Source organism: Xenopus laevis, chromosome 7L, assembly GCF_017654675.1.
Source record: "Xenopus laevis strain J_2021 chromosome 7L, Xenopus_laevis_v10.1, whole genome shotgun sequence".
In the NCBI taxonomy this organism is placed as follows: Eukaryota; Metazoa; Chordata; class Amphibia; order Anura; family Pipidae; genus Xenopus; species Xenopus laevis.
In genome coordinates, this window is record NC_054383.1 from 76161532 (window position 1) to 76185386 (window position 23855).

Consider the following 23855-nt stretch of genomic DNA (forward strand, 5'->3'; position numbering starts at 1 on the left):
GAATGGCTGAAATGGTACATAGTGGGCAAAGGATATGGGACAGCATGAGAAGTAGAATTTGCATCTGAATAATAGTCATTGCTACACAGTAATCTACAGCCCAAACCATTTCACAATCAACATGAACTGAAATGAAACCGATAAGGACTGCAAATCAGATGCACAAGTTACAGTATGGATGATCTATGTGTCTACTAGTTGGAAACTGTCCCAGGTCTAGTAAACCAACCAATCAAAATGTAGCTTTTTCTGGTCTGCTGTTTCAAAGCAAAGATGTGATTGGTTACGAAGGACTCCCACACCTAAAGCACATCACCCACTACTGGCTACAAAACTTTGTGTTTGTACATTAAAAAGATGAACATTTTCACGTAATACCTACAAATCTGATTCCAGATGAGCTGCGAAGAATGTGAAGCGTAAGATAATTAACACTTTCCGGTAGAGAGAAAATAAAAAATCCCCTTTTAATAAAAGAAATTATACATCTTTCTGAAAATATATTCCTGCACGATCCCATCCATGAAAACAGAGAAAAAAGTATAAATAATATAAAACGAAAACACGTCTGAATTTTAGTGGAACAGCTTCCTATAATTTTAAGCTATTTAAAAAATAAATAATGGCTTCAGTCCACTGCTTCCTACTCTATTTTTGCTTATATTACCTATTTGAATTGTCTGCTAACAAGTAACACACCCTTACAGGGCGGCAGTGTTATCTAATAACAAAGCCCATGATGAATAGTGCTGTACAATCCATTCTATGAAGTTCTTCAATACATTGTATAGACTCCAAGTTAGAAACCCTTCAGTAGTTTAAGGGACTTTTCTGCAGAGCAATACATGTATTAGCCACACAACTTGTGGCAAATGAAGAAAACAGAGAAGGGCTCTGGTTCTGTGAAAGATCATGGAAACAAGGCTGGAAAAAATCCAACATCTTGAACTCCATTGTCCCAAGTCCAGTCTTTCTCTATGCCTCTTGTGTTTGAAGCTGGGGGTGGTCAACATTAGATTTGTCTAATGTAATGTCTGTAGAAGTCCAAACATGTTTTTCATCACAATCCTTTGAGATGGCAGGTAGTATAAGTGGGGTCCATGTAAGAATGGAGCTATCGTCCTCGGTTTTGGCGCAGTCTTCCCCTACAAAAGAAATATATGTATGAGATATTACTGAAGTCCAACACTAGGGGGGTTATTAATCAACGTCCGATTTTATCCCAACATTTTCTGATGCAAAATCCGATCAAATGTGCTAGTTTTTTTTAAGCTTATTTATTATAAAATTTTCCCGGCAATTTGCTTTGCGGGGAAAAAACCCCAGATTTTCCGGATTTTTCACCCAAAAACTCAAAATTCTTTTGTTTTTTTGCCACAATACTCCGAAAACTTCGGGGTATTGCAAGAAACCCAGCGCACATAAAAAAAAAAAAATCATTGGGACTTGACTTATATGCAACCTCGACAGGTCTGAGATGCTGGATTTTCTGATTCAGACTTTTCCATCCTCAGGGTTCAATAAATTCTAAAAAATACGTGATTTATTTAAAAGTCCAATTCTATAAAAAAAAAACATTTTTTCAAGATTTTTGCATTCAGAGTTTAGTAAATAACCCCCTAGATATAAACAAAAAAACATATTTTTTTATACTGGTCTCAAAAAACAGAAGAAAGCTGCCTGGGGACGCTGGGAATTGGAGTTTAAACAGCTGGATGTCTGCAGGCTGGACAACCTAAAATTAATATGTAGGGAAACTGAAGCCTACAAAGAAAAACTTGAGATGATCACTGTAGAGTGGGCAAGGATAACAGGAAGGTTATAACCGACAATGAAAGACACTGGAACAGGAAAGCCGAGTGTACTTCATGGTAATTATAATTCTGTGTTAATTACATTGCAGTTACACAATGCCTGTGTAATACACAAATTTTTCAGGCAGAACAAGTAAACCACATCCCATCCCATTCTTTCATATTAAAGACAGCTTGCCAAAGATGCACTGAGACATGCCTGAACTCATGTTGCTTCTTCCTTGTAACACGAGCAGTGTTATGTTCTTAGGCAATGGTACATTTATTCATAGCCTTCTAACTAATGATTTTTGTCATTCTCTATTTGTTAATCTTTAGCAACGACAATAAAGGGCATTTCGATTTCATAAGGAACCTGTAGATGAAAACTCTAATATTTGTTAATATAAAGGTCCACTGGCAAGTTAATGTCTATCATTGCTGCTTTCTTAATGTTTTGACTTTGTGGACTTTCTAACTTTCTGATGTCTCCGGTGCCCCTTAGACTTTAAAGTGCATAATGTTTGACGATTGTAAAAAAGGAAAATAAAATGGCGGTATGGTGCTGTACTACATTTTTCCCCAGTGTGGCACATTCATTTCCTAAAATGTAATAACTATACTATTTTTCTATTAAAGCAACATCATTTTTGAGGAGAACGTCCTTCATTGTAAGGCAGCAAAAAAAGGGGTTTATGTAATAAAAGTTGCAAAGGAAAACTTTGTGCCTTTTGTTACGAGGATATGTTTTTAAGGTCTTACCTTCATGTTGCTCTGTGCCAGTCTGTGTGGCTTCCTCTGGGCATACAGAATTTGCTGAAAGTTGTGTCTCTTTTTCATTTTGGTCTTCCTCAATTTCTTCACTACAGTTCTGATCAGGAGATGTTAAACACATAGGAACCATTACATGGTTTAGTGGTTTTGTTTCTCCTTCCTCCTGCTGAGGGGAAAATCCCACTGGCATCACAGCCACACCATTACCACAATAAGATCCATTGGGTTTGGTAAAACACCTGTTTTAAAGAAGATAAACAGTTACCAACTAGGATATATAGTGAATAAAGTACCCCCTCTTGTAAAATATAAGGATATTATAAGGTACTGAGGAGTTTCATGACCATATAAAAACAAGAGGACGCAGGTAACTTCTAATATCCTCATATTTTACAACTGGGGGTACTTTATTTATTATAATACACAAATTTCAGTGAGTCATGTGACAGAAATGACATCAGAACTCACCGTTTATAACTGATGACATCAGAACTCACCATTTATATAAGGATATAATTTACAAGATATTCATGGCTTTTGTGTATTATATAGTGAATAAAGTACCCCCTTTTGTAAAATATAAGGATATTATAAGTAACCGAGGAGTTTCATGACCATATAAAAACACGAGGCCGAAGGCCGAGTGTTTTTATACGGGTCATGGAACTCCGAGGTAACTTCTAATATCCTCATATTTTACAACTGGGGGTACTTTATTTATTATAATACACAAATTTCAGAGTCATGTGACAGAAATGACATCAGAACTCACCGTTTATAACTGATGACATCAGAAGTCACCGTTTATAAGGATATACTTTACAAGATATTCATAGCTTTTGCGTATTATATACACTTAATAGACCGGTAATACATTGGGTCTGTAACCATGCAAATGTTATAGCATAAGCAAAACACCACTTAATACATACATTTTACATCCTGAACCCAAACACTGCAAGTTTTAAATACCTGAATATGAATAATTAAATATTTTGTGCACATAGGAAGTGATGCTGTATATAGTAGAATTGCTAACACAATTATCAATCACAGTTATCAATGTCATTCTTCTCTTTGTGTTTTTGGTTAGATTAGGAACTAACTCAATAGATTATGAGAATTTTTTGTCAGGGCTGATAGAGTACCTTGTTGTAAAGGTGGGGCGGGATAGGAAACTGCTTAATGGCAGCATATACAATTTTTCTTAGGGGAAAGCATGCCACTGGAGACAACTGAATTGCTGCTGAAATCTGTCACTTGTAACTAACTTGTGGTAAATAGATTCTATATATCACTATAGTAATAAATACTCTTGGTCTGCAATTAAAATAATGATTTGTGTTTTTTGGTTAATAGCTGTAGAAGAAAGAAAACAGACTTGGCAAGATAATGGTTGTCTTTTAAGCTTGTTTCAGTTTTTCTGTTGTGTATCCACCTGCATGATGAAATGCATTCTGCAAAATATTACAAGAACCCTGCCAAAGAAACCATTTTAAAGAAATAATGGATGCAACATACCTTACAAATGTAGCTCCCATTTAATATACTATAGCAGAGGTTTGTCTAATGGGATTGTTTTATTTGTGCTTTGTAAACTGACCTGTTATTGTTGCAGCAGTTCCTGCAGTTGATGCACTCAGTAGGATCAGCTTGTGGCAATGCTGTGTACATAACTCTGCCCTGCAGGAGAAAACACGTCATAAGTAACTCAGCAGATATATAAAAAACTTTATCTAAAAAATATTAGAAATGTTTAAACAGTTATAGATTTGACAACTGGATCAAGAAGAACTACTACTTGAGTAGAAGTGAGCACTACTGAGAACCTTGGGCTAATGTATCATCTGAAGTCTTCATAGTAAGCTGGCGTTACCAAGCTCCTGAAGAGGGGTCCAAAGGTATAAACATTCCATCCCAACAAATAAATCAAGAAAAATGTATATTAGATGTTATATTGCACTGAGCAATAATTGAATGTAACAAATATAAGAGATATTTGATTCTTATATATTTAAAAGCTCAATATCCGTAAAAAAAACATAAGCAAGGAAGCTTTTTTTGAAATAGAGAAATCCAGGGCGTACTCCCAAAGAAAGGCACACATGGTTTAAAATATAGGACGAATATAAACCCACCTCTGTGTGCCAGGTGCTGAGAGCACTGCCAGAGCCTTGTAAAGAACAGCAGGAGAGAGCCTAGAATTTTGGAAGAAATAGCTATCGTCTAAGGTGCAATTCAAATGTTCACTTTGGAGCTGATGGCTTTTGAGAACTTATTACATAAGGCATCTGGTTTTACAGACAATAATGGAGCCATTATTTTCCACTGGAAATGGGACAAATATAAAAAAAATATATTTTTCCAGTATGTTTGGTGTTTTACAATCAAAAGTTACAGCTTTAACCCTACAATGAAAGAGCACTAAACCGTTAAACAAACACTTTAACATCGAGCACTAAACATGCTTCTTTTAGTAAAACTGTAAGGTAGATAGCCTATGATCTAGCCAACTCCCTGTTCCTTCACGTCACTGAAAATATGTTGAGACATAAATGGGACTTAAGTTTGTGTGACTTACATCTACACTGTCATCTAGGGATATGTAAATTATTCTATTTTTCTAGCTCTGTTATCTACTGCTACTGCATCCCTAGTCTGAGAATCATCATGAAATGAAACAACAACCAACACAATGGAAGCAAAAAATGTCTTTCCTGGCAAAATGCCTCCGCCTAAGGTATACTTGCGATTACAACAATAAATATAGAAACAAAGAGGCTGAACCTATAGATATAGCAGCTTACAGTGTTTATTGAGAGAGAGTATTTATTGCAATACTACAGTGGTTATTTACTAAAATCCAAATTGATCTCATGATTAAAATAAAAATCTTGGCCAAACTTCCATGCCCGATTTTGCCTTATTTACTAATAAAATAACTAGAATAAATCAGATGGGACACAAAACCTGATAAAATCGAGCGAAAATCCAAATCATGCGTTTTTTCAGACTTTTTCCCAGAATTGTTAATTTTTTTCAGCTTTTTGTCCAAAAAACCCCAGATTTATCAGAATATCTGACCTTGACGGGTCTGAGATGGCGGATTTTCAATTCTGAATTTTGCAGCATTGGGGTATAAAAAATCTCGAAAAATGTTTGGTTTTTTTCATGAAAAATTCGAGTTTTTGTCCCAAAAAGCCTAACCAGATAAATCTCTGAGGTTTATTAAATACATGTTTCAAACCCTTAATTGCCCTTTAGGGCCATTTCAGGCTCAAAATATGAAATTTCGGACACTTTGCTTTTATATTTATTGTAGATTGAGAGTTCACATGTATAAAATTAAACTATCAGATCCTGTAGCATGTGTAATTCTAAATTAAAGAGATTCTGACAAATTTTTAGAATTATTGCAAGGGAGAATGTCTGCAAAAATACATCTAACATGCTGTTCTAAGAATGAGAAAGGCTGAAAAATAAAGGTGCTATTGTGGCACCTTGTAAAAGTAGTCATATTATTATTTTATTCAAAAGCTTATAAACACTGCACATGAATAAAGGGATAGTCTTGGTTATCATAAACAATTACATCTAACAATAAACTTACATTTGAAAGATGGTGTGGAAGACGATCATAGTCAACATATGTTTCCTTCAAAGAGCTATTACATCCGGGATACAGTTCTCCATTCCCTACTTCACTGGCTCTGTTATGAACTTTATGGTGAAGGTGAGGGCAACCATTATTAATATTTCCGTTCCCCATGAAACCTGTATGGACACTGCCATTGATACGGCTTGTTCCTGGTAATGTGGTATATTCAATAATTTGTCCATTTAGGTCTGCTCCCTGGTAGAGGTAACCAGGAGGTTCAAACTCTGGATGAAAAAAACACTTATTTCAGTATACAAGCACATTCTTGTACAAATATATGTAATAAAAATATTAATATGTAGTTTCTTACAGTACATTAAGTTTTAAAAATAAATAAATTCAAGGTGCAACCTTTCCCCATAACTATACAGATGCCGCTTTTTTTCCAGTACATTCCAACTGCTGCCCAACTACTATCTGCCCATTCACCAACGGGTCTCTAAAAATGGCCACACAAGGGCAGAAAAAAAGTGACAAATTTGGCAGCGTATTGCTGGGACCCCCCTGGCAGGCTTCCGTGATCGATATCTTGCCAAAAATTAGCAGATGTCAATCAGGCAAGCTTAAAAGTCCCGTCAGATGGAAGACTGCATTGATTCATAAATGTGGCCCTCTTTCTGACCTCTTGTATTACCAGTATTGTGGGCATATCGGGGAGAGACCTTAAGATGTAGTTAAACTAAAAGACCGTTTTTTTAATCAATCAATGCTAATGAGATAAAAACACAGCTCACCTTCATGTAAACAGACCTATCCTTTATTAGAGTTTAGTTAGTTAGAGAACAGTTGAGTACTACTTACTCTGCATTAGAGTCTGCTGGCGATTCTTCAAGAGACACATAGCAATGAATGCCAGAAGAATGAGTACCATTCCCCCAAGCACACAACCAACTATGACATACAAAAAGTCTCCATTTCTAGTTGGGGAATGTGACGGACTTGAGCTGCGATCAGGGACAGATGGAGTGCTAAGATCCAGCACAGGATACTCCGAGGCCCCTGGGCTTCTCCTTGCTGTTAATAAATACAAAGAGGCATTAGTTCTGCATAAGGGGTAGAAGAATTTCTAAAAACTTTTTTGGGGGAATGTAATAAAAGTCGCAAAGACAAAAAAATTTGCACCAATAAGAATAAAAATTTACATCTCGCAATGTAATATTCTTCCTTAAACTTTTATTGCATTGCAAATTTTAATTGCGCAATCTTAAGAAGTGCTTGAAGGTGTTGTAATCTTTTGGAACAAACATAACTTTTTCAGTAAGAAGTTTTATTACATTGACTGCGCATTGGCGCAAATTATAAAATTCACAAACTTTCTTCCACTGTCGGAAGAGGTCGCTAAACAGTTTCCGGGTTCGCAAAAGCTATATTAAATTTGCGCAAAGGAAAATATTTTAGAGCAAAGGCATAACTTTTCACATTGCGAATAGTTTTTCCATTACCAACTTTTATTACATTCCCCCTTTTATGTATTACATCAGGGGAATTCTGTGGCACTTATTATATATATTTTATAGCAAGAGGGTAACAACTTTTATTCTATTTCCTTTTATTTTTTAAGAAGCCTGGCTATGGAATATATGTAGATAATATAAATCTACTGTTCTACAGGTAACCATGTGTGATATTGCTTGAATGGTTCACATAAATTCGACTCAGACTACATTCCGGAGAAGGGAGTTACTTCACCATAACTTTCTTGACTCAGATTCAGATTCCTTACAGTCTGTAATGCCAGCAACAAATCTACAGGCTTTCAGGACTGAATATTAAGCAATGAATCTGCTCTGCTGGACTCCAGACTCACTAAATGTGGAGCAACCTCGCCCAGTAAGTAGGATTTAGAAAATAAGTTCTGCTTTGAAACAGAGAATTAGAAATATCATTCTGCCAGCCAGCGGATGTGCTGGCTCAGTCAGTAAGAACAGTCAAGTCTGGAAAAATATGTTTTGCAAATATTTTATAATATTTAATAACCAAATCACCCTATCAGGAAAAGTGAAATTAAAACATGGAAGTATGTATCAAGTACTTTCATTCTATATAATGCTAGCAATACTAAAAATAATTCAAACCTTAATACACATATGCAAATTGGCTTAAGGAATTGGGAAAACTAATCCACATTTAGCATTTTCCTTAAAATTCACAACATGATTTTAAGGGTTCAGATTTGGCCTAACCAGACACTTAGGGCAGATTTACTAAGCTTGAGTGAAGGATTCTATGAAAAAGTAGAATAGAATAGAGTAGAATTTCAAAGTATTTTTTTGGGTACTTCGACCATCGAATGGGTCAAATTCGATCGAATCGAATGATTCGAGCGATTTGAACTAAAAATCGTTCAACTATTCGACCATTCGATAGTCAAAGTACTGTCTCTTTAAAAAATACTTGGACTACATACTTCGCCACTTTAAACCTACAGAGGTTCAATGTTAGCCTATGGGGACCTTCCCCAGCACTTTTCTAAGTTTTTTGTGTTCGATCAAAGTATTTGTGGTAAATCCTTCGAATTCGATATTCAAAGGATTTTACTTCGAGGGTCGAATTCGAGGGTTTTTTAACCCTTGAAATTCGACCCTTAGTAAATATGCGCCTTAAGGTGGCCATAGACGTAGAGAGCTCGTTTGGCGATGTGGCCAGAGGAGAGGATCTCTGCCCGATATGCATACATTTAATTATTCAATATCCAGCTGATCCGATCATGGGCCCTAGGGCCCAACAATCGGATCATAATGCAAGAGAACAGGCGGTCGGTTCGCGGGACTGCATACAAGCAGAGACTTTCGGCCAGATATCAATCGTGAAAGTCCATCAGATGGCCCCACACACGGGCCAATAAACTGCCGTCTCGGTCTGTTGGCAGCTTTTATCAGCCCGTGTATGGGGGCCATAGAGTTCATCGAATTTGAATATTGCTGAAAAAGGCTCAGATTTCGCCAAATCTGAAACTGATAAAGAGGTAATCTTCTTCTTTATCACAGCTGCGCCCACATCACAAAGACAGTTATTTTGGCTAACATTAGTTATTTTATAGGTAGGGTAAAGTAGCACTACTACAGGCAAGACAGCACTTGATATAGTGCTGGTTGGACTTACCTAGAACAAACATTTTACCTGAACTCAAGGATATTCCTGTTTTCTCACAGCTTTACCTAAGCATTATAAAAAGCAATAAGTTTGTTTTATTATTACCTTTAGTCTCACACATCATAACATTGCTGTAATCACTGGCCCCGCGTTCATTGAAGCACTGCATTTTGATGTCATAAGATGTTTCAGGCTGCAGATGACTGATTAAATGGCGAAGCTTTGTTCCTAATGAGAAACATTTAAAATCTCAGTTTATCTGTTTTTATTTCAAATGAAATAAGTGAGGTAATAACATTTTCAAATAATAAAAAAAACATCAAACAGAAACATTTTTATATAGAATTTAAGTTGATTGAATATCACAAATACAACCCCGGAATAACCCCGCGGGCCAGTTTTCTGCTGATAGGAGCACCGGGGTTATTCCAGTGATACTCTTCCGACTTCTTTTTCTTTGTGCGGCTGCGCATGCACATTAGAGTGAAAAGCCAAACTTTGATGAAAAAGTTAGCTTTTTCATTCTCCTGCGCATGCGTCTGCCCCGGGAAATTTAAAAAGAGATGAAGCCCGAAGAGGAGCGATCCACGGTGCTCGCTGGAATTATCCCGGGCCGGTGCAGTTTTTTGCTGATAGAAGCACCGGCCTGGGGTTTCAGGTAAGTAAATACATTCACTTGGGGGTGCCTAACATTCGGCACCCCCGAGTGCTAAACGACTTTCCTTCTTCTTTAAAGTACAGTGTATATTTAAATCCACGTTATAAATGCCTGTAATTCCACAGCTCACCTTCAACCATGTCCCTCTTATAATCACTATCATTGTCACTGTCTGTGGGTCGGTAGTAGATGTAAAATCCCTGGATAGGCGTATTGTTGTTGTTTTCAGGGATGTACTAAAAAAAGAGAAACAGAATTTAAGCATCTAACTATATAATGACTTTGATACAATCTTCCAAAACCAAAGAATAAAATAATTATAAAACTATATAAAATAGCAAAAGACGTATTTAATATACTATATATATATATATATATATATATATATATATATATATATATATATATATATGTATATATATATATATATATATATATATATATATATATATATATATATATATATATATATATATATATATATATATATACACATACATACATATATATAGAACAATGCATGCCGGCATTGATCCTATAGTCGGTATATCGTGCCTGGGTGCAAGAATGTAGACAGAGGATCGCACTCACAGGACTAAATGCAAAAATTCTAGTGTTTATTACAGCAGAAAGCTAACGTTTCAGCTACCACTCTTAGCCTTTATCAAAGTGATTAGCTTGTCTATATGTTTTGGAGGAATATATATATATATATATATATATATATATATATATATATATATATATATATATATATATATATATATATTCCTCCAAAACATTCACACAGATTAATTGTTTCCTGATGAAAAAGATCCTAGTATGGAATCTTATGGGGTACTTTATAAAAAAAAAAAAAAAGTCTTAAGCTTGCCCACATCTAGTAACCCATAGCGATAAATAAGATGTTTATAAATCAAACTGTTGAACAATAAGTGCTAATGTTCATTGGTTGTTATGGATAACTCCACTTGAGCAGTGTCTGAAGTGTAAGATAAACAAAGTGTAACCATGTCTGCATTGTATAAAGAATAACAACTAATAATGTAACAGTTAGTAACCATGAAGCAGACTGAAGGCAGTTTATAGGAATGAGTACCCTTATCCTAGATGACAAATAATTGAAAAGACTTACTGTCCACTTTAACAGAATCTGTGTGTCCGTCACGGCCTCAGTCTGGTCAATACGAGGACCGACAATCAAGGGATTTGGTAGACGGATGCTATAACCAGCCACTTGATACGGCCGGGATACTGTGCTACGGCGGCTCTCTCCATAATTGTTTATTGCGATGACTCGAAATTTGTACAATCCACCTGAATGAAAACAACAGTACGGTCAGTGGAATTCTGGGTTGAATTAAGCTAATATGCAGGTATAGAGCGTAATATAAATAGAAACCTACAGAATCAAATCAACTCGTAGACTTTACGAGTAGGCTGAAAGCAGATCAGACAGATCTCAAGCTATGTGTCTGATATTAACATTCAACCTTGTACTTTTTAATAACTGTATCTTCTACTACTACTGTATAATATGCAAAAAAATAAAATGATTCTCTATAAAATAAATAAATATGGTTGCACTCTTACCTACTGTTTTACAAACAAGAAATGTCCTATATAAAGTTATTCTTCAAAATAGACACTTTGGTTATTAAGTGAAGTACCTGAGTATAATATGCATTAGTGTGGGTGCACATGCATTACTTAATACCTGCTTAATCCTATCTTCTAAAAATTAAAGGGAATTTTTTTTTATAAAGGTTATACCTGGCTCTAGGTTGGAAACTTCCACAGAAAGCTTAGAGGGGGGTATATTTTCAGCTGCAGCATTCCAATGTCCTCCTGTACGCTTGTACTCTACTTTAAAAGAGGTAATAGGTGATCCTCCATTGGCCCTTGGGATCCAGGTGACATACACTGATGTCTCAGAAGCAGTGGAAATAGTAGGGCGGTCAGGAGCTTCAGGAACTTAAATGAATGAAAATGAAAAACTTAAATGAATGAAAAATGAGCAAAATAACCTCTCAAATGTAACAACATTTGTACAGTATCTTATAATATACACACCTCTTTATATAAAGCAGAAATAGCTGTATGTTTATTACCATCAAGTCGTAACAAATATGTGTTTTACTAATATCTTTGTTTCTGTAACTGCCTAAAAGCAGGGCAAGTGCAAGGGAAGAGGTTTTTACGTGGCATGCCTGGGAGTTTCTGGACCCTGCTCTATATGTGTAATAAATTGTACTATGTCACATATAAAATATATAAATACATAACATCTCAAACGCTAATGTTACATTGAATATCAAAGCAGTATCAAAGAGTTTAACTTAACTGAATTATAAGAAAAGTTGATTAAAGAGGAACCTGGTGCCCTAGATTCTAAGCAGATAGTTCTAAAAGGGTTTAATATGCCTTAACTCCCTAAGGCAAAATATTGTAATGGATATGCATTTTTTCAGAACCTTAAAAAATACTTACATTATATCACTTAGGAAAGAAAGCAGAGAAATAGAGAGAACAAAGAGAAAAGGTTTAGTATGATTATCAAATTAGTAGATGAATTATGGTTTCATCCTGGCACTGCCTTGAGCTGTGCCATTGGATTAGGTGTTACTGGAAGGAAGTCAGTGTTTCAGATTTTTTCAGTACAGTCATAAAGGGAAGGAAGTTAAGTAAGAAATAGACAAACAACATAAGATGCACTTTATATCCAGTATGTTTTATAAGAAAGATGGCAATTTCAGTTCAAAATATCTAATAATGCAGTATAAAACTGCAAGGCATTATGAAATATCTTATCACAGAAATATACTAATAATATCTAAGTATATAATAAATAATTAAATAATATTAAGTACCCAAAGTTCCTGGCTTGTTTGTGAATTTGATGTGACTTGTTGGTGAATTTGTGAAGTCTGTGCCAATAAGAAAAGAACAAAGTCTTACCTCCACTATGTCGAGATGGATCCACTGGTACTAAGCCATTATTGGTGTTGGAGACTCCATGAATAATTGTTTGTTTGGGGACCCCAATAGGAGGGAATGGAGCTTGTGTGTTTTTCGAAGATGAAGTTCTCTCTGTGTAATAGAATAGGGCGACAAATAAAAATGACATACTTCTGCAGTACCGGGCCTATTCATATCATTGGACTAGCTGCACTAGCATATGGTTAACACCCACTACATGTATGTCTATAATCTGATTGACACCATTTGTGCAGCATAGTACAGATTTTGGAAGAAGAAATAGTGCTTGCTCCCTCACCATCCCTAGATATCTCCGGATATTAGATATCACATAATGACATCTCCCAGGGGGAAAGGGAAAGGTCACATTTGGACTGGTAAAGCAAAACTGAACTCTGAAAGAAAGTTCACGCTGTAGGAAAAAATTATCTTCTTAAATTATAAAATAACAGAGGTTAGGTTTTGATTTAGCTGAAGTGATAGAATGTTTGTTCAAGGAGGCCTATTCATTTGCATAGTGTTTTCTCTTGGGGATAATTTGATTAAACGTATGTTATAAAGATTATTCTGGAAACAAAAACAACACCTTGTAAGAGGTTATTGCACAATGCTGCAAGACCATCCTGCATCCTATAGCAATCAGCTCTCTAACTAATGATCACAGGCATAGTGCTTTTGCCAGGGATATTTCCAAAAATTGCCTCAGTAGAGGCAAGTAATATGGGCAGGCCTGGAAATGCGTATGTTTGTGTATGCATTTACCCAGTGTTATATTTCCCTGCCTTCTTTTCTAAAGGAAATGCAGTGTTGAAGTTGAAAATGTTTTTTTTATTTAATAAACAGAAGGGCAAACATCAATTCAATCCACTTCCTGAGCACAAAGAGCTCACCTTTGCTAGTTCTGAAGGTAAGCATGGCTGGCTGGCCTTCCCCAGCTGCATTTCTTGCCACCATGAGAACTTCATAGAGGCTAGATGGCTCCAGTTCAGTGAGTGGGAATTCATTTTCACTTGCCGGCACTCGGATAGAGTTCCAGTTGCCAACCATGTTGCCATCGTCATCCAACTATAAAACATTTAAAACAATACATATAGATGCTGATCAGTGAATCTTACAAATACAAGTAACAGATCTTCTCATTTGTTCTGTTTTAGAGAAAAACTCACCTTGCGATAACGCACAAAATATGCATTGATGGGAAGCCCACCATCCTTTCCGGATCTCCACATCAAGTTATACATGTCTGGTTTAGTGGTCTGTGGTGGGCTGAGAATGATGGGGGCTTCAGGCAATGAGGCCCCACTATAAGGCTTTTCTGTAACTCGAGGTTCCGGTTTATGCTCATTTATCTGGGAATGATCCGGCACCCTGGTTTCCGAGTCATAGTCTCCCTCATCACTCTGAGTCAGGTCTAGTGGAGTGATGTCTTCAGGTTTGGTGCTCATTTCATAAGGAACTGTGGGATTAGTTAAGACAAAAAAAGAAATCACATATTGCTTTTGTATTGTGTGTGTGTCACTGTGCTGTTAACAAATGGCTGTTCACTTCACCAATCAGAGCAGTATCTAGTATAGGTAAATCTAAAAAAAAATCTTGGCATATAAACTCTTCCACTAATCCAATCACAATGGCACATTGTAACTCTTCAAAGAGTTTATATGCCGAGAACTTCGAACACCAGTCAGTTGAACTGAAGTAGCTGCTCGGATGAGTAGTGAAACGTCTTCATTGATTACTCAGCAAGTCCAATTGTTATAAGATTTACCTATACTAGATATACCATGACCTGGATGAGAAAATCTTCATAGTCAATCAGAGCAGTGTTTTCCAAAGTGCAGGGTTGGAAACTGAGGGATATAACCTAAGGGCTAGTTAAAGCAGCCATACATTGGCCGATCTGGTATGCTCCCGAATTGGCTTACAGGCCCAATAGATAGAGGATGTAGTGTGAGCCACACATTAGATGGCTGCTTTTTAATTTAAATACAAATGACTGCAACAGACGTTGTTCACCTCTTGACCACATTCTATGAACCACGTTCTGTCCTACATGATGCATCAGAAAATTTTCAAACCTGCCCAATTCCCAAATTGACCAATATTAATAGTATATGGATACTGGTTGTGACCACCATTCATGTTCATGGCCAGCTTTTGAATGAAATTTGGCACCTATTTTTGGCCTGGATACTGAGCAGGTTACTATGAGATTTAGGGGTGAATATTGTTGTGAGATAAGGGATATGCCGAGTAAATTTTAGAACTCAAAGCAGGGCTACCCCAAGTTTGGTACTTTTTAAATTCCATTGTGTTCAAAAATTTTAAACAAGTATGGGACCTGTTATCCAGAATGCTTGGGACCTGGGGTTTTCTGGATAACAGATCTTTCCGTAATTTGGGTCTTCATGCCTTAAGTCTACTAGAAAATCATTTAAACATTAAATAAACCCAATAGGCTGGTTTTGCTTCCAATAAGTATTAATTAGATCTTAGTTTGGATCAAGTACAAGCTACTGTTTTATTATTACGGAGAAAAAGGAAAAGGAGTCTATGTGAGACAGCCATTCCGTAATCCGGAGATTTCTGGATATCGGGTTTCCGGATAAGGGATCCTATACCTGTACTTCTAGTATCTAGCAGTTGATAAAAATCCCATGACACGGTATAAATGCAATTGCTCTTGTGCGACTTTCTAAATCAATATAATATAAGGACCATTTACAAAAGCAAATAAACATTGGCCTTACTTCCTCTTTAAAAAAGCAACTGATGATGCAAGTGGATAGTGTTCTTTTGCTGCTGTCAAAAAGCTAACCTCTCTGAATGCACCATTTAAGCCCACAATGTGATTTAGTGAAACTCAACTCTTACATGGAGCCTCACATAATTAATATGAGTACAGAAGGCTCTGCTATCCAAATATCTGGCACCAAATCAACAAGCTGCTCATTCCTATATACCACAGAAGCAAATACAAGTTTTAAGTTACAAAACAGAAGACGCCCCCCCTATTTATTTACATTTCTTTTGGACTGTTAAATGTATTGTGATTACTTTTATTCTATATTAATTTTATATTAATGTTTGGGTGTATTTTAGTTACCAGAACCACCCATATAATTTACAAAAGTAAGAGAAACTTGCTGTTATTTAACCTTTTTTTATATAGTCTACTTTACATGATCAACAAACAAAATAGCTATTTTAAAAAACTTTATGAAAATAGCTTCAGAGAGCGAATAATTAAAGTTTTCCATGGGGGAATGAACTAAAAGCTACAATTGTAAGAGCTGCATGCTACAAATAAATTGATATTTAAAAGCTAAAGTTGTTCACACTCATTTTAGACCTGTAAAAAACAAGTTTGAAAACTATATATTTATACTGTATAAGCAAAAGGAGTTGGGAATGCAGTGAGCTTTAGATGCAAAAATAGCTAATTCCTACAGAACAAAGGTGAAAAGGGGTTAGAGTATTTTTACTTTCTAGTTAAGATAAGAACCAAATATAGAAATAAATGGGTTTTTCTACAATGCTCCTATGTGAAGCCCAGTAGCCCACTAAAGATGACTCTATATGATCCCAAATAATCTGACAATGCATAAACACACCCCCAACATGCACATTACTGAATTTTACAAAAAAAGTTTGACTTTTGTTTTATCTATTATATTTAACATTTATACAATACCAACAGTTTTAAAATTTTCTCTTTATATTTTGGAAATATTAAGAGGTTGATTTATGGTATTGGTCGCAAGATTTCCTTATTTTTAACCATAGATGTGTTATTTCTCATAGCCTTTACAATTCTGTCATTGAAGCTACATCTGCGATAGGTGTCTGCTCATTCAGTTTGGCTTATAAGGAAAAAAATGCATTTTATACACAATACATTTAGAATCATATAACAAAGGGTTCCTTGTATTCATTAATATACACCTGTCTGACTTTGTATGCTGCAGAGATATTTTATATATGGTTTAGTACAAGTGAGAGTACAACAGAGAGTTTCTCTGTGTGTGCTTCAGAGTTTAGCTTTTTCATCATTTATTTAAAAAAAAAAAATATTTATTATTTAATTTTTAAAAAAACCTAATATTTATTTTGAGGCATTTTCCAATATGCTGTAACTGAATATTTTCTGAATCTCTTGTTCAAACACAGTTTGATTAAATATCTGTGAAGGCATGTCATTAATACAAATTGCTCCTAACAAACAAGAGTACATTATTCTGAGATTAACTGTTCTTTTAACAAATGAAACTGCATTTATATTTCTGTTATATTTCTGTTTCTCCGAGGGTTAAGTGTCACAATTGCTAGAAAAACATATCCACCCTTTTGCAACATCCTCACTGGATTTTTGTGAAGCAGTTTGAGGCCAAATTATTCTTCTCTTGAGCGCTGGAAATCTTCCCCTTTGCTAAACTGCAGGAAACTTCTAATGGAGCGTTACAACTCTCGCTGCAGAGATTATGAGAACCAAGCAATCCAAACCAAGAAGTACAACGGAATAGCATCCAAGACTGCAATGAACAAAACTGACCTTTTCGCGGGTACTAAAGTATAGCCAAAATCGACTGGCAAACTGCAGACTTCATGGGAAATATACAGCAAAATGTCACAAATAAAGACTGGAAGAAAGTCTTGTTTACATTCAAAATTGTAATTTCTAGCTAAAGCAACAACGCATAATTAATAGGCTTATATTGGAGAAGAATTCTGCATTTGAAAACATACACTTGTATGAGTTATGATAAATAAATGTCTTGGTAGCTCAGTTGTTAATATCCAAAATAATCGCTTATTGAAAAGGAACACTATATTTTTCAAAAAGCATCTTAAAATTAAATAAATATATGAAAATGGGAGTCTGCTTAATTGTTTGTCTTGGTACCTACCAACTGTCAGGTAAGCATCGGCATGTGCTGAGCCAAATTCATTTGTTGCTTCACATTTATATGTCCCAGCATGCTGCACAGTAATGGCTCTGATGTACAAAGAGCTGGAACCAGCTTGGGACATGGTATAATGTACAGGATCCTGACCCGGGGTTCCAATCTTTGACAATAATGCTTTCCGGGATTTGGAGCGCAGGACCTGGGAAGGGTGACTGCTGATAGGTCCATGGCTGTCATACCAGCGGATGGTTGGTGTAGGAATCCCAGTGGCATTGCAAGTCAGTGTAACTAAGTCGCCATTTGCCACTCTGATGCTAGTGGGTGGTGACACGATTACTGGTTTGGACCAAATTTCTGCAAATTACACAGGCTTTGTTAGATGCTGCCAGCGATCCACGTTATAATAGCAATGGTATTCAAGCATTACACATGGATACAGCAAGCGACTTGGCCAAAATGTAGTAATAATAACAAAATCACCCCCCAGTGATTATACGCCTCTAAAAATTTAATAGGAAAGAATAGAGAATATTAATGTGGTGAGTTCTAATTTCACACTTTGATAAATCTGCCCTTTAGTTTCAGTAACATGCTACATGTGTTGAAAGGCGTTTCCATTGGCAGAAAGTGAGTGCTGAATGGATTTTCTGTGCTTATGTTGACCAATAACATAAAAGATCATTTGGGTGTCACATAGGCAATTTTCTGCTTCTACATTGTATGATGCTTTTCTGAAAGTTAGCAAAATTCAATATCAGTATAAAAATATCTTTGTTAAGGTGTGACCTCAACTGAAAAGTTTTGTGGTTCCAGGAAAAAACACACATGTGGAAAGCAACATAGTTCCTTAAAGGAACAGTTCAGTTTAAAAATCAAAACTGGTTATATAGATAGGCTGTGCAAAATAAAAAAATGTTTTTAATATAGTTAGTTACCCTATAATGTAATGTATAAAGGCTGGAGTGAGCGGATGTCTAACATACAGTAACATAACAGAACACAACTTCCTAGACAACAAATTTAAGGGGACCGCATGGGACATAACTGTTTAGTGAGTTTGCAATTGATCCTTAGCATGTAGGTCAGATTCAAAAGCAACAGTTATGACCCATCTGCCCCCCCCCCACAAATCACTGATTGGTTTCAGACTGGTAACCAATCAGTGGAAACCAAGGGGTATATTTATCAAAGAGTGAAGTTAATAGTGAAGTTCTGCCACTAGAGTGAAATTCTGCCACTCTCTATTCATTTCTATGGGATTTTTATAAGCATATTTATCAAAGGGTGAACTTTCACTTTCACCCATTGATAAATACGCCTTTCAAAATCCCATAGAAATGAATTGAGAGCTGTGGAATTTCACTCTGGTGGTGGAACTTCACTCTTTGATAAATTTACCCCCAAGAGAGCTGCAAAGCAGGAAGGAAGTAGTGTTCTGGCTATTATGTTAGATATCTCCTCACTCCAGCCTTTATAGATGACTTACTTACTATATTGAAAATACTTTTTATTTTGCACAGCCTATCTATTTACCAGTTTTTATTTTTATACTGAACAATTCCTTTATGTACATATGCATACACTACAATACACAGATAGCCATTAGCTGCTCTTACCAGATGTTACAGTTAGCCTTTGTGAGACTTGTGCTGAGCCCGCTTCATTGTTTACAAAACACTGATAAATCCCAGAATCCTGAGCAAAAAGACTGGTGATGCGTATTTTGTTTCCCGATATTTGGTGACGTGTTGATGCATGAATTTGAACAGCGTTGTGAAACCAAGTTATATTTGGAGTAGGGTTACCTCGTGATTCACAGCTAAATCTCACATTGCTGCCTGCTGTTAATGACTGATCCTCAGTTTTTTGGGAAACTGAAGGTGGCTCTGAAAAGTAAATGTGCACAAAGATAGTAAGTAAACTTTGAAATAACAATGTTGAATTTCTGCCAAATACAAATAAAGATTTACAATATAATTACAATTATAATATAATATATCAAATGTTGAGTTCTTTTTTACCCAGAAAATAATGTATTTTATCCCGAAGCTGGAAATAGCTTGAATCAGAAAATACATCATCTAAAACCTGTCGAGGTCACGTATAAGTCAATGGCAGAGGTCCCGTGAACCATTTGAACATGTTAATAGCCTTCGGGTTTAGTTCTGTTTTTTTCGGTGGGTTGCGCTAGAAAACTACATTAATTCAAGCGACGAGTTTTTTTCAGCGGAAAAAAACGATACGTTTTTTTCAATTTGAATTTTTTCTTAAATTAGAAAACATTCGAGTTGTGAGTTTATTCGAGGTATAAAAAAACATCACAAAGCTCTAAAATTTGACCATTGATAAATAACAACTAAATGTTAACTGGAAAGATTCTGTAAAACCTGGTCTCACTCAGGCAAATAAATACTGTAGTTCCCTATCAGGTCAACCTAGATAGAATGAGGATCTGCTATTCTATACTGCAAGGTGCTGAGTGCAGTAAATAATGCACATTATTGCAAAACAGAAATCTCAGCACAATAGTGGCCAAACCCATAAATGCACTGATAAAATACAAATTTTTGCTTATGTTCTTTTTATCAATCAGAATATAGTATATAATCAGAATATAGTGACACAACAGAAACCTACATAAACTAAAATCCCTGAATACTGCAACCTTGTATGCCCTCTATTAAAAATAAATCATAGGGAAGTGTTTAGAGTATACCTCCCCTCAAAGCTAGAAATAAAAGCAGTATGAAAGCTTGTTGATGAAAATGGAGCACCGTGGAAGTAATCACTGGTGCCTCACCAAGTCTACACTGTAAGAAAGCACTGGAGCTGCAGAACCACATCACTAAATCCCATTTTCTTGAAAGAAAGAATAAGGCTTTGCTGATTTATGTGAAACAATCAAACTGTATAGACTTGGCTGCTTTCCATGTAGCCAGATAATAAATCTTTGACTGATTACTAAGGAACAAAAAAGACCTAGCAAATTGAAGCCAAGAGATACATTTGAGGTGACTTATTTAAGCATCCACAATTAAATTCACTTTCATGATAAATAGCTCCATACTCCTCAGAAATCCACAAATCAACTAAAATGTATAGGGAACGAGCGCATGTACCATAAAACACAGTTATTGGCCGGTCCATTTTCCACAAGCAGCGAGATTATACTCTTCCTTATTAATTATCACCAGCACTGGCTTTCCATCAAGCATATCTGATGGCCCATGACAGAAAGAGAGTGATTGATGAAGTAAGGAAATAACATATATAACCACTATGAGTAACTGTCCCCTCATTACTGTTGGACTCAGTTCCAGTACATATGCTGCCAACAGGTCTTTGCTTACTTGATATAAATCAGATATATACATGAAACTGTTATGCTGGAACAAAATCATGCCAGCAGGCATATTTTCTTTTTAGGCTGTCAACTGTTTTGTTATTAAAGGAAATAGTAGGGGCTGCTAACTGTAACATACAGCAATCACTGTATGTTACCATTTTATTACGTGCAGATAAAATAGTAAAGTAAATCGTTAGCCGATTACTTGTTAGTTTAATAAGTCTATGTATGTTGCTAATTATAGGTCTTATAATTATAAGCTTTTTTTTTTTCTGCATGCCCTTGCACATCCTTATACTCTTTCCATATAATGCACAATATATTTTTTCCTGTAAATTCACTCCTGTCACTAGGTTTACACAAGAAACCAGAAAAAGGAAATCCCTTAAAGGGGACCCGTCACCCAAAAAAAAATTCCAAATCCTATTTTATCACATTAGTCAAGCAAAATGAACTTACATTATACTATATAAATTATATGAATCTTGTTTCCTTCAGTCTGGGGATTCATAATTACAGCAAGCAGGAAGCAGCCATTTTGTGGACACTGTTATTAAGACAAGTCTTGTATCAGCTCAGAATCTTGTTTGTGCACCAGAATGGGGGACCTGATGTCCATTTCCTTGCCCTGGCTACACAATTAAACGGTAAAGAGAATGGGGGAATGTGTGGAGAGCAGTGATATCTAGGAAGTGCTGAATGGAAAGTGAAAGTAATTGTCTGCCCCGCCTCTATGCCACTGGCATAGAGGAGGGACAGACAATATTTGATTGACAGCTGAGATTTTTAAATGAGCTTACAACAGCTATGAATGCTTTAATAAAAAATAGAAATTGGATTTCATGTTTAATTTGAAAAGGACTTTTATTATACAGATTTTTGTGTCTGGATGACAGGTCCACTTTAAAACTATATTTCTAGCTGTCATTCTTAATGAAAAAATTTCCTTTTTATGCCACAAAGTGTGGATTTTAATATTAATAAATGGTGTTATAAAAAAGATGTAAGTTACATGCAGTCAGCAATAACAGTATATGAGGGCCTACCACTGAAATATACAAAGTAGGGAACACCTTGGGACATGTAGTTCTGAAAATGCTGGTGGGGGGGTAGTTGCAATTTTATGCTCTCTATAGTACCTGACACTAGAGGGTGGTGTTTACTAACCTCTAGATGCAAGATAACAGGGCAGTGCAAAGGGTAGTGCCCTGTTAGGCTACATTTTTGTGCAAGATTTGCTGTAAAAAAAACACTAATGAAGGAAGAAAAGTACATACTGCCACATCTATACTGAAGATTCTCTAACTACAGGTATCATAAAACTGAATTGAAACTTTACACTATACTATCAAACTAGTTTTTTTCCTGTTGGGAAGAGGAAATTGTCATACTTGTATAGTTTTTTGGCTATTTTCCCAAGGGAAGGAATGCACATATATATTAATAATAATTATAAATTTAACTTTATAATATTCTTTATACAAAAAAAGGATTAGTTAATTGCTCTCGGTTTATCCCTAAAACCAATAATAGTGGTCTTTAATTTCTGAATGGAAGTGTTAAAAATAACTAATATACAGTCCCATTACAACTACCTATCTCTCTTAAAAAATATGAAGCGGTTTGCAACTGTGCAACAAATTCTGTTTTGCTTTGATTACATTTATAAAGTCATCTCACATACATAAAGCTAAGACGCAAAAGGAAATTGAGTAATGTTGAAATTACATTGGTAATTCTTACCCAAAACAATGACTGTGTAATAAACACGTTGGGATATTCCAGATCCATTGCCTAAAACACAGGAATAGTTGCCAGCATCTGATCGTTGAACCTGCTCTATTACTAGGTGAGTATGTAACAGTTTTCTTCTTCCATAAGCCGCAGCCTCTTGCCCACCTTTGTACCAATAGACAGGTGGATGGCTTGGCCCTCCTCCAACCACACATTCAAGAGTTAAAGGGTCATGAATCTGTACCAAAACAGCCTGTGAAGTAACAGGGTGTAGAATGCGAGAGTCAACTCGAGGCGAACCTGCAGAGAAACAGTAACACAATTGTTTATAACCAGTTAAACATCTCAAGCTCATTTGCAAAGTAACATCACAGTAGTTGAGCTATAGAAGCTATAATTGTATAGGTCACTCTATGTATACGTCTATACACAGCTTTTGATTACAACAGATTAGTGAAACATATTGATTTGCAGTGAATAGTGTAGATTCAAATATTCACTGAAATGTGATATACAGTAGACTTCATATGATGTACGAACCTTTCCATTTTAGACTAGATTCACAATGTTTTGATCCATAATTCTTGTTTCATTGAATGCAGTTCTGCAGCAAAAATGTCTGAAGAAACTATAATGGGCTAGAAGGTGAATTGCTTTCATACAAATTGAAATTTTCCTGGAATTTCTCCACATTTTGCTTAGGACATGTGGTGGAAGCGGGGCACATGGCCACTTGTCCGATAGAACAATATGCACATCTGACATCTACATATGATAAATGTTTCTTTAGTTTCTTTAATGTTTCTAAAGTGTTCCTTTTTCTTTAACATAAATAATGTAAATATTCCATATCAAGCTCTGGGTGGAATGGCTTTTTATATGTCAATATAAATTGTGACACTCACAGTTCAGGAAT

At 35.8% G+C, this 23855-nt stretch overlaps 1 protein-coding gene across 8 annotated transcripts in view; it reads right to left on the reverse strand.

Moving 5' to 3' along the window:
- Positions 1-442: 442 nt before the first annotated feature.
- The window catches only part of cdon.L (cell adhesion associated, oncogene regulated L homeolog), a 125941-nt gene continuing 102528 nt past the window's right edge, over positions 443-23855 (reverse strand). For 6 of the 8 annotated variants that reach the window (XM_018224244.2, XM_041568332.1, XM_041568333.1 and 3 more), the window contains 15 exons: positions 22949-23239; positions 19476-19745; positions 17860-18213; positions 14122-14411; positions 13846-14020; positions 12935-13066; positions 11750-11950; positions 11112-11293; positions 10107-10212; positions 9424-9546; positions 7027-7239; positions 6178-6449; positions 4171-4250; positions 2556-2806; positions 443-1145 (listed from right to left, as the gene is read on the reverse strand). In XM_018224244.2, the coding sequence (XP_018079733.1) occupies positions 976-1145; positions 2556-2806; positions 4171-4250; positions 6178-6449; positions 7027-7239; positions 9424-9546; positions 10107-10212; positions 11112-11293; positions 11750-11950; positions 12935-13066; positions 13846-14020; positions 14122-14411; positions 17860-18213; positions 19476-19745; positions 22949-23239 (3110 nt within the window). In that variant the 3' untranslated portion in view covers positions 443-975. 8 annotated transcript variants of the gene reach the window in all.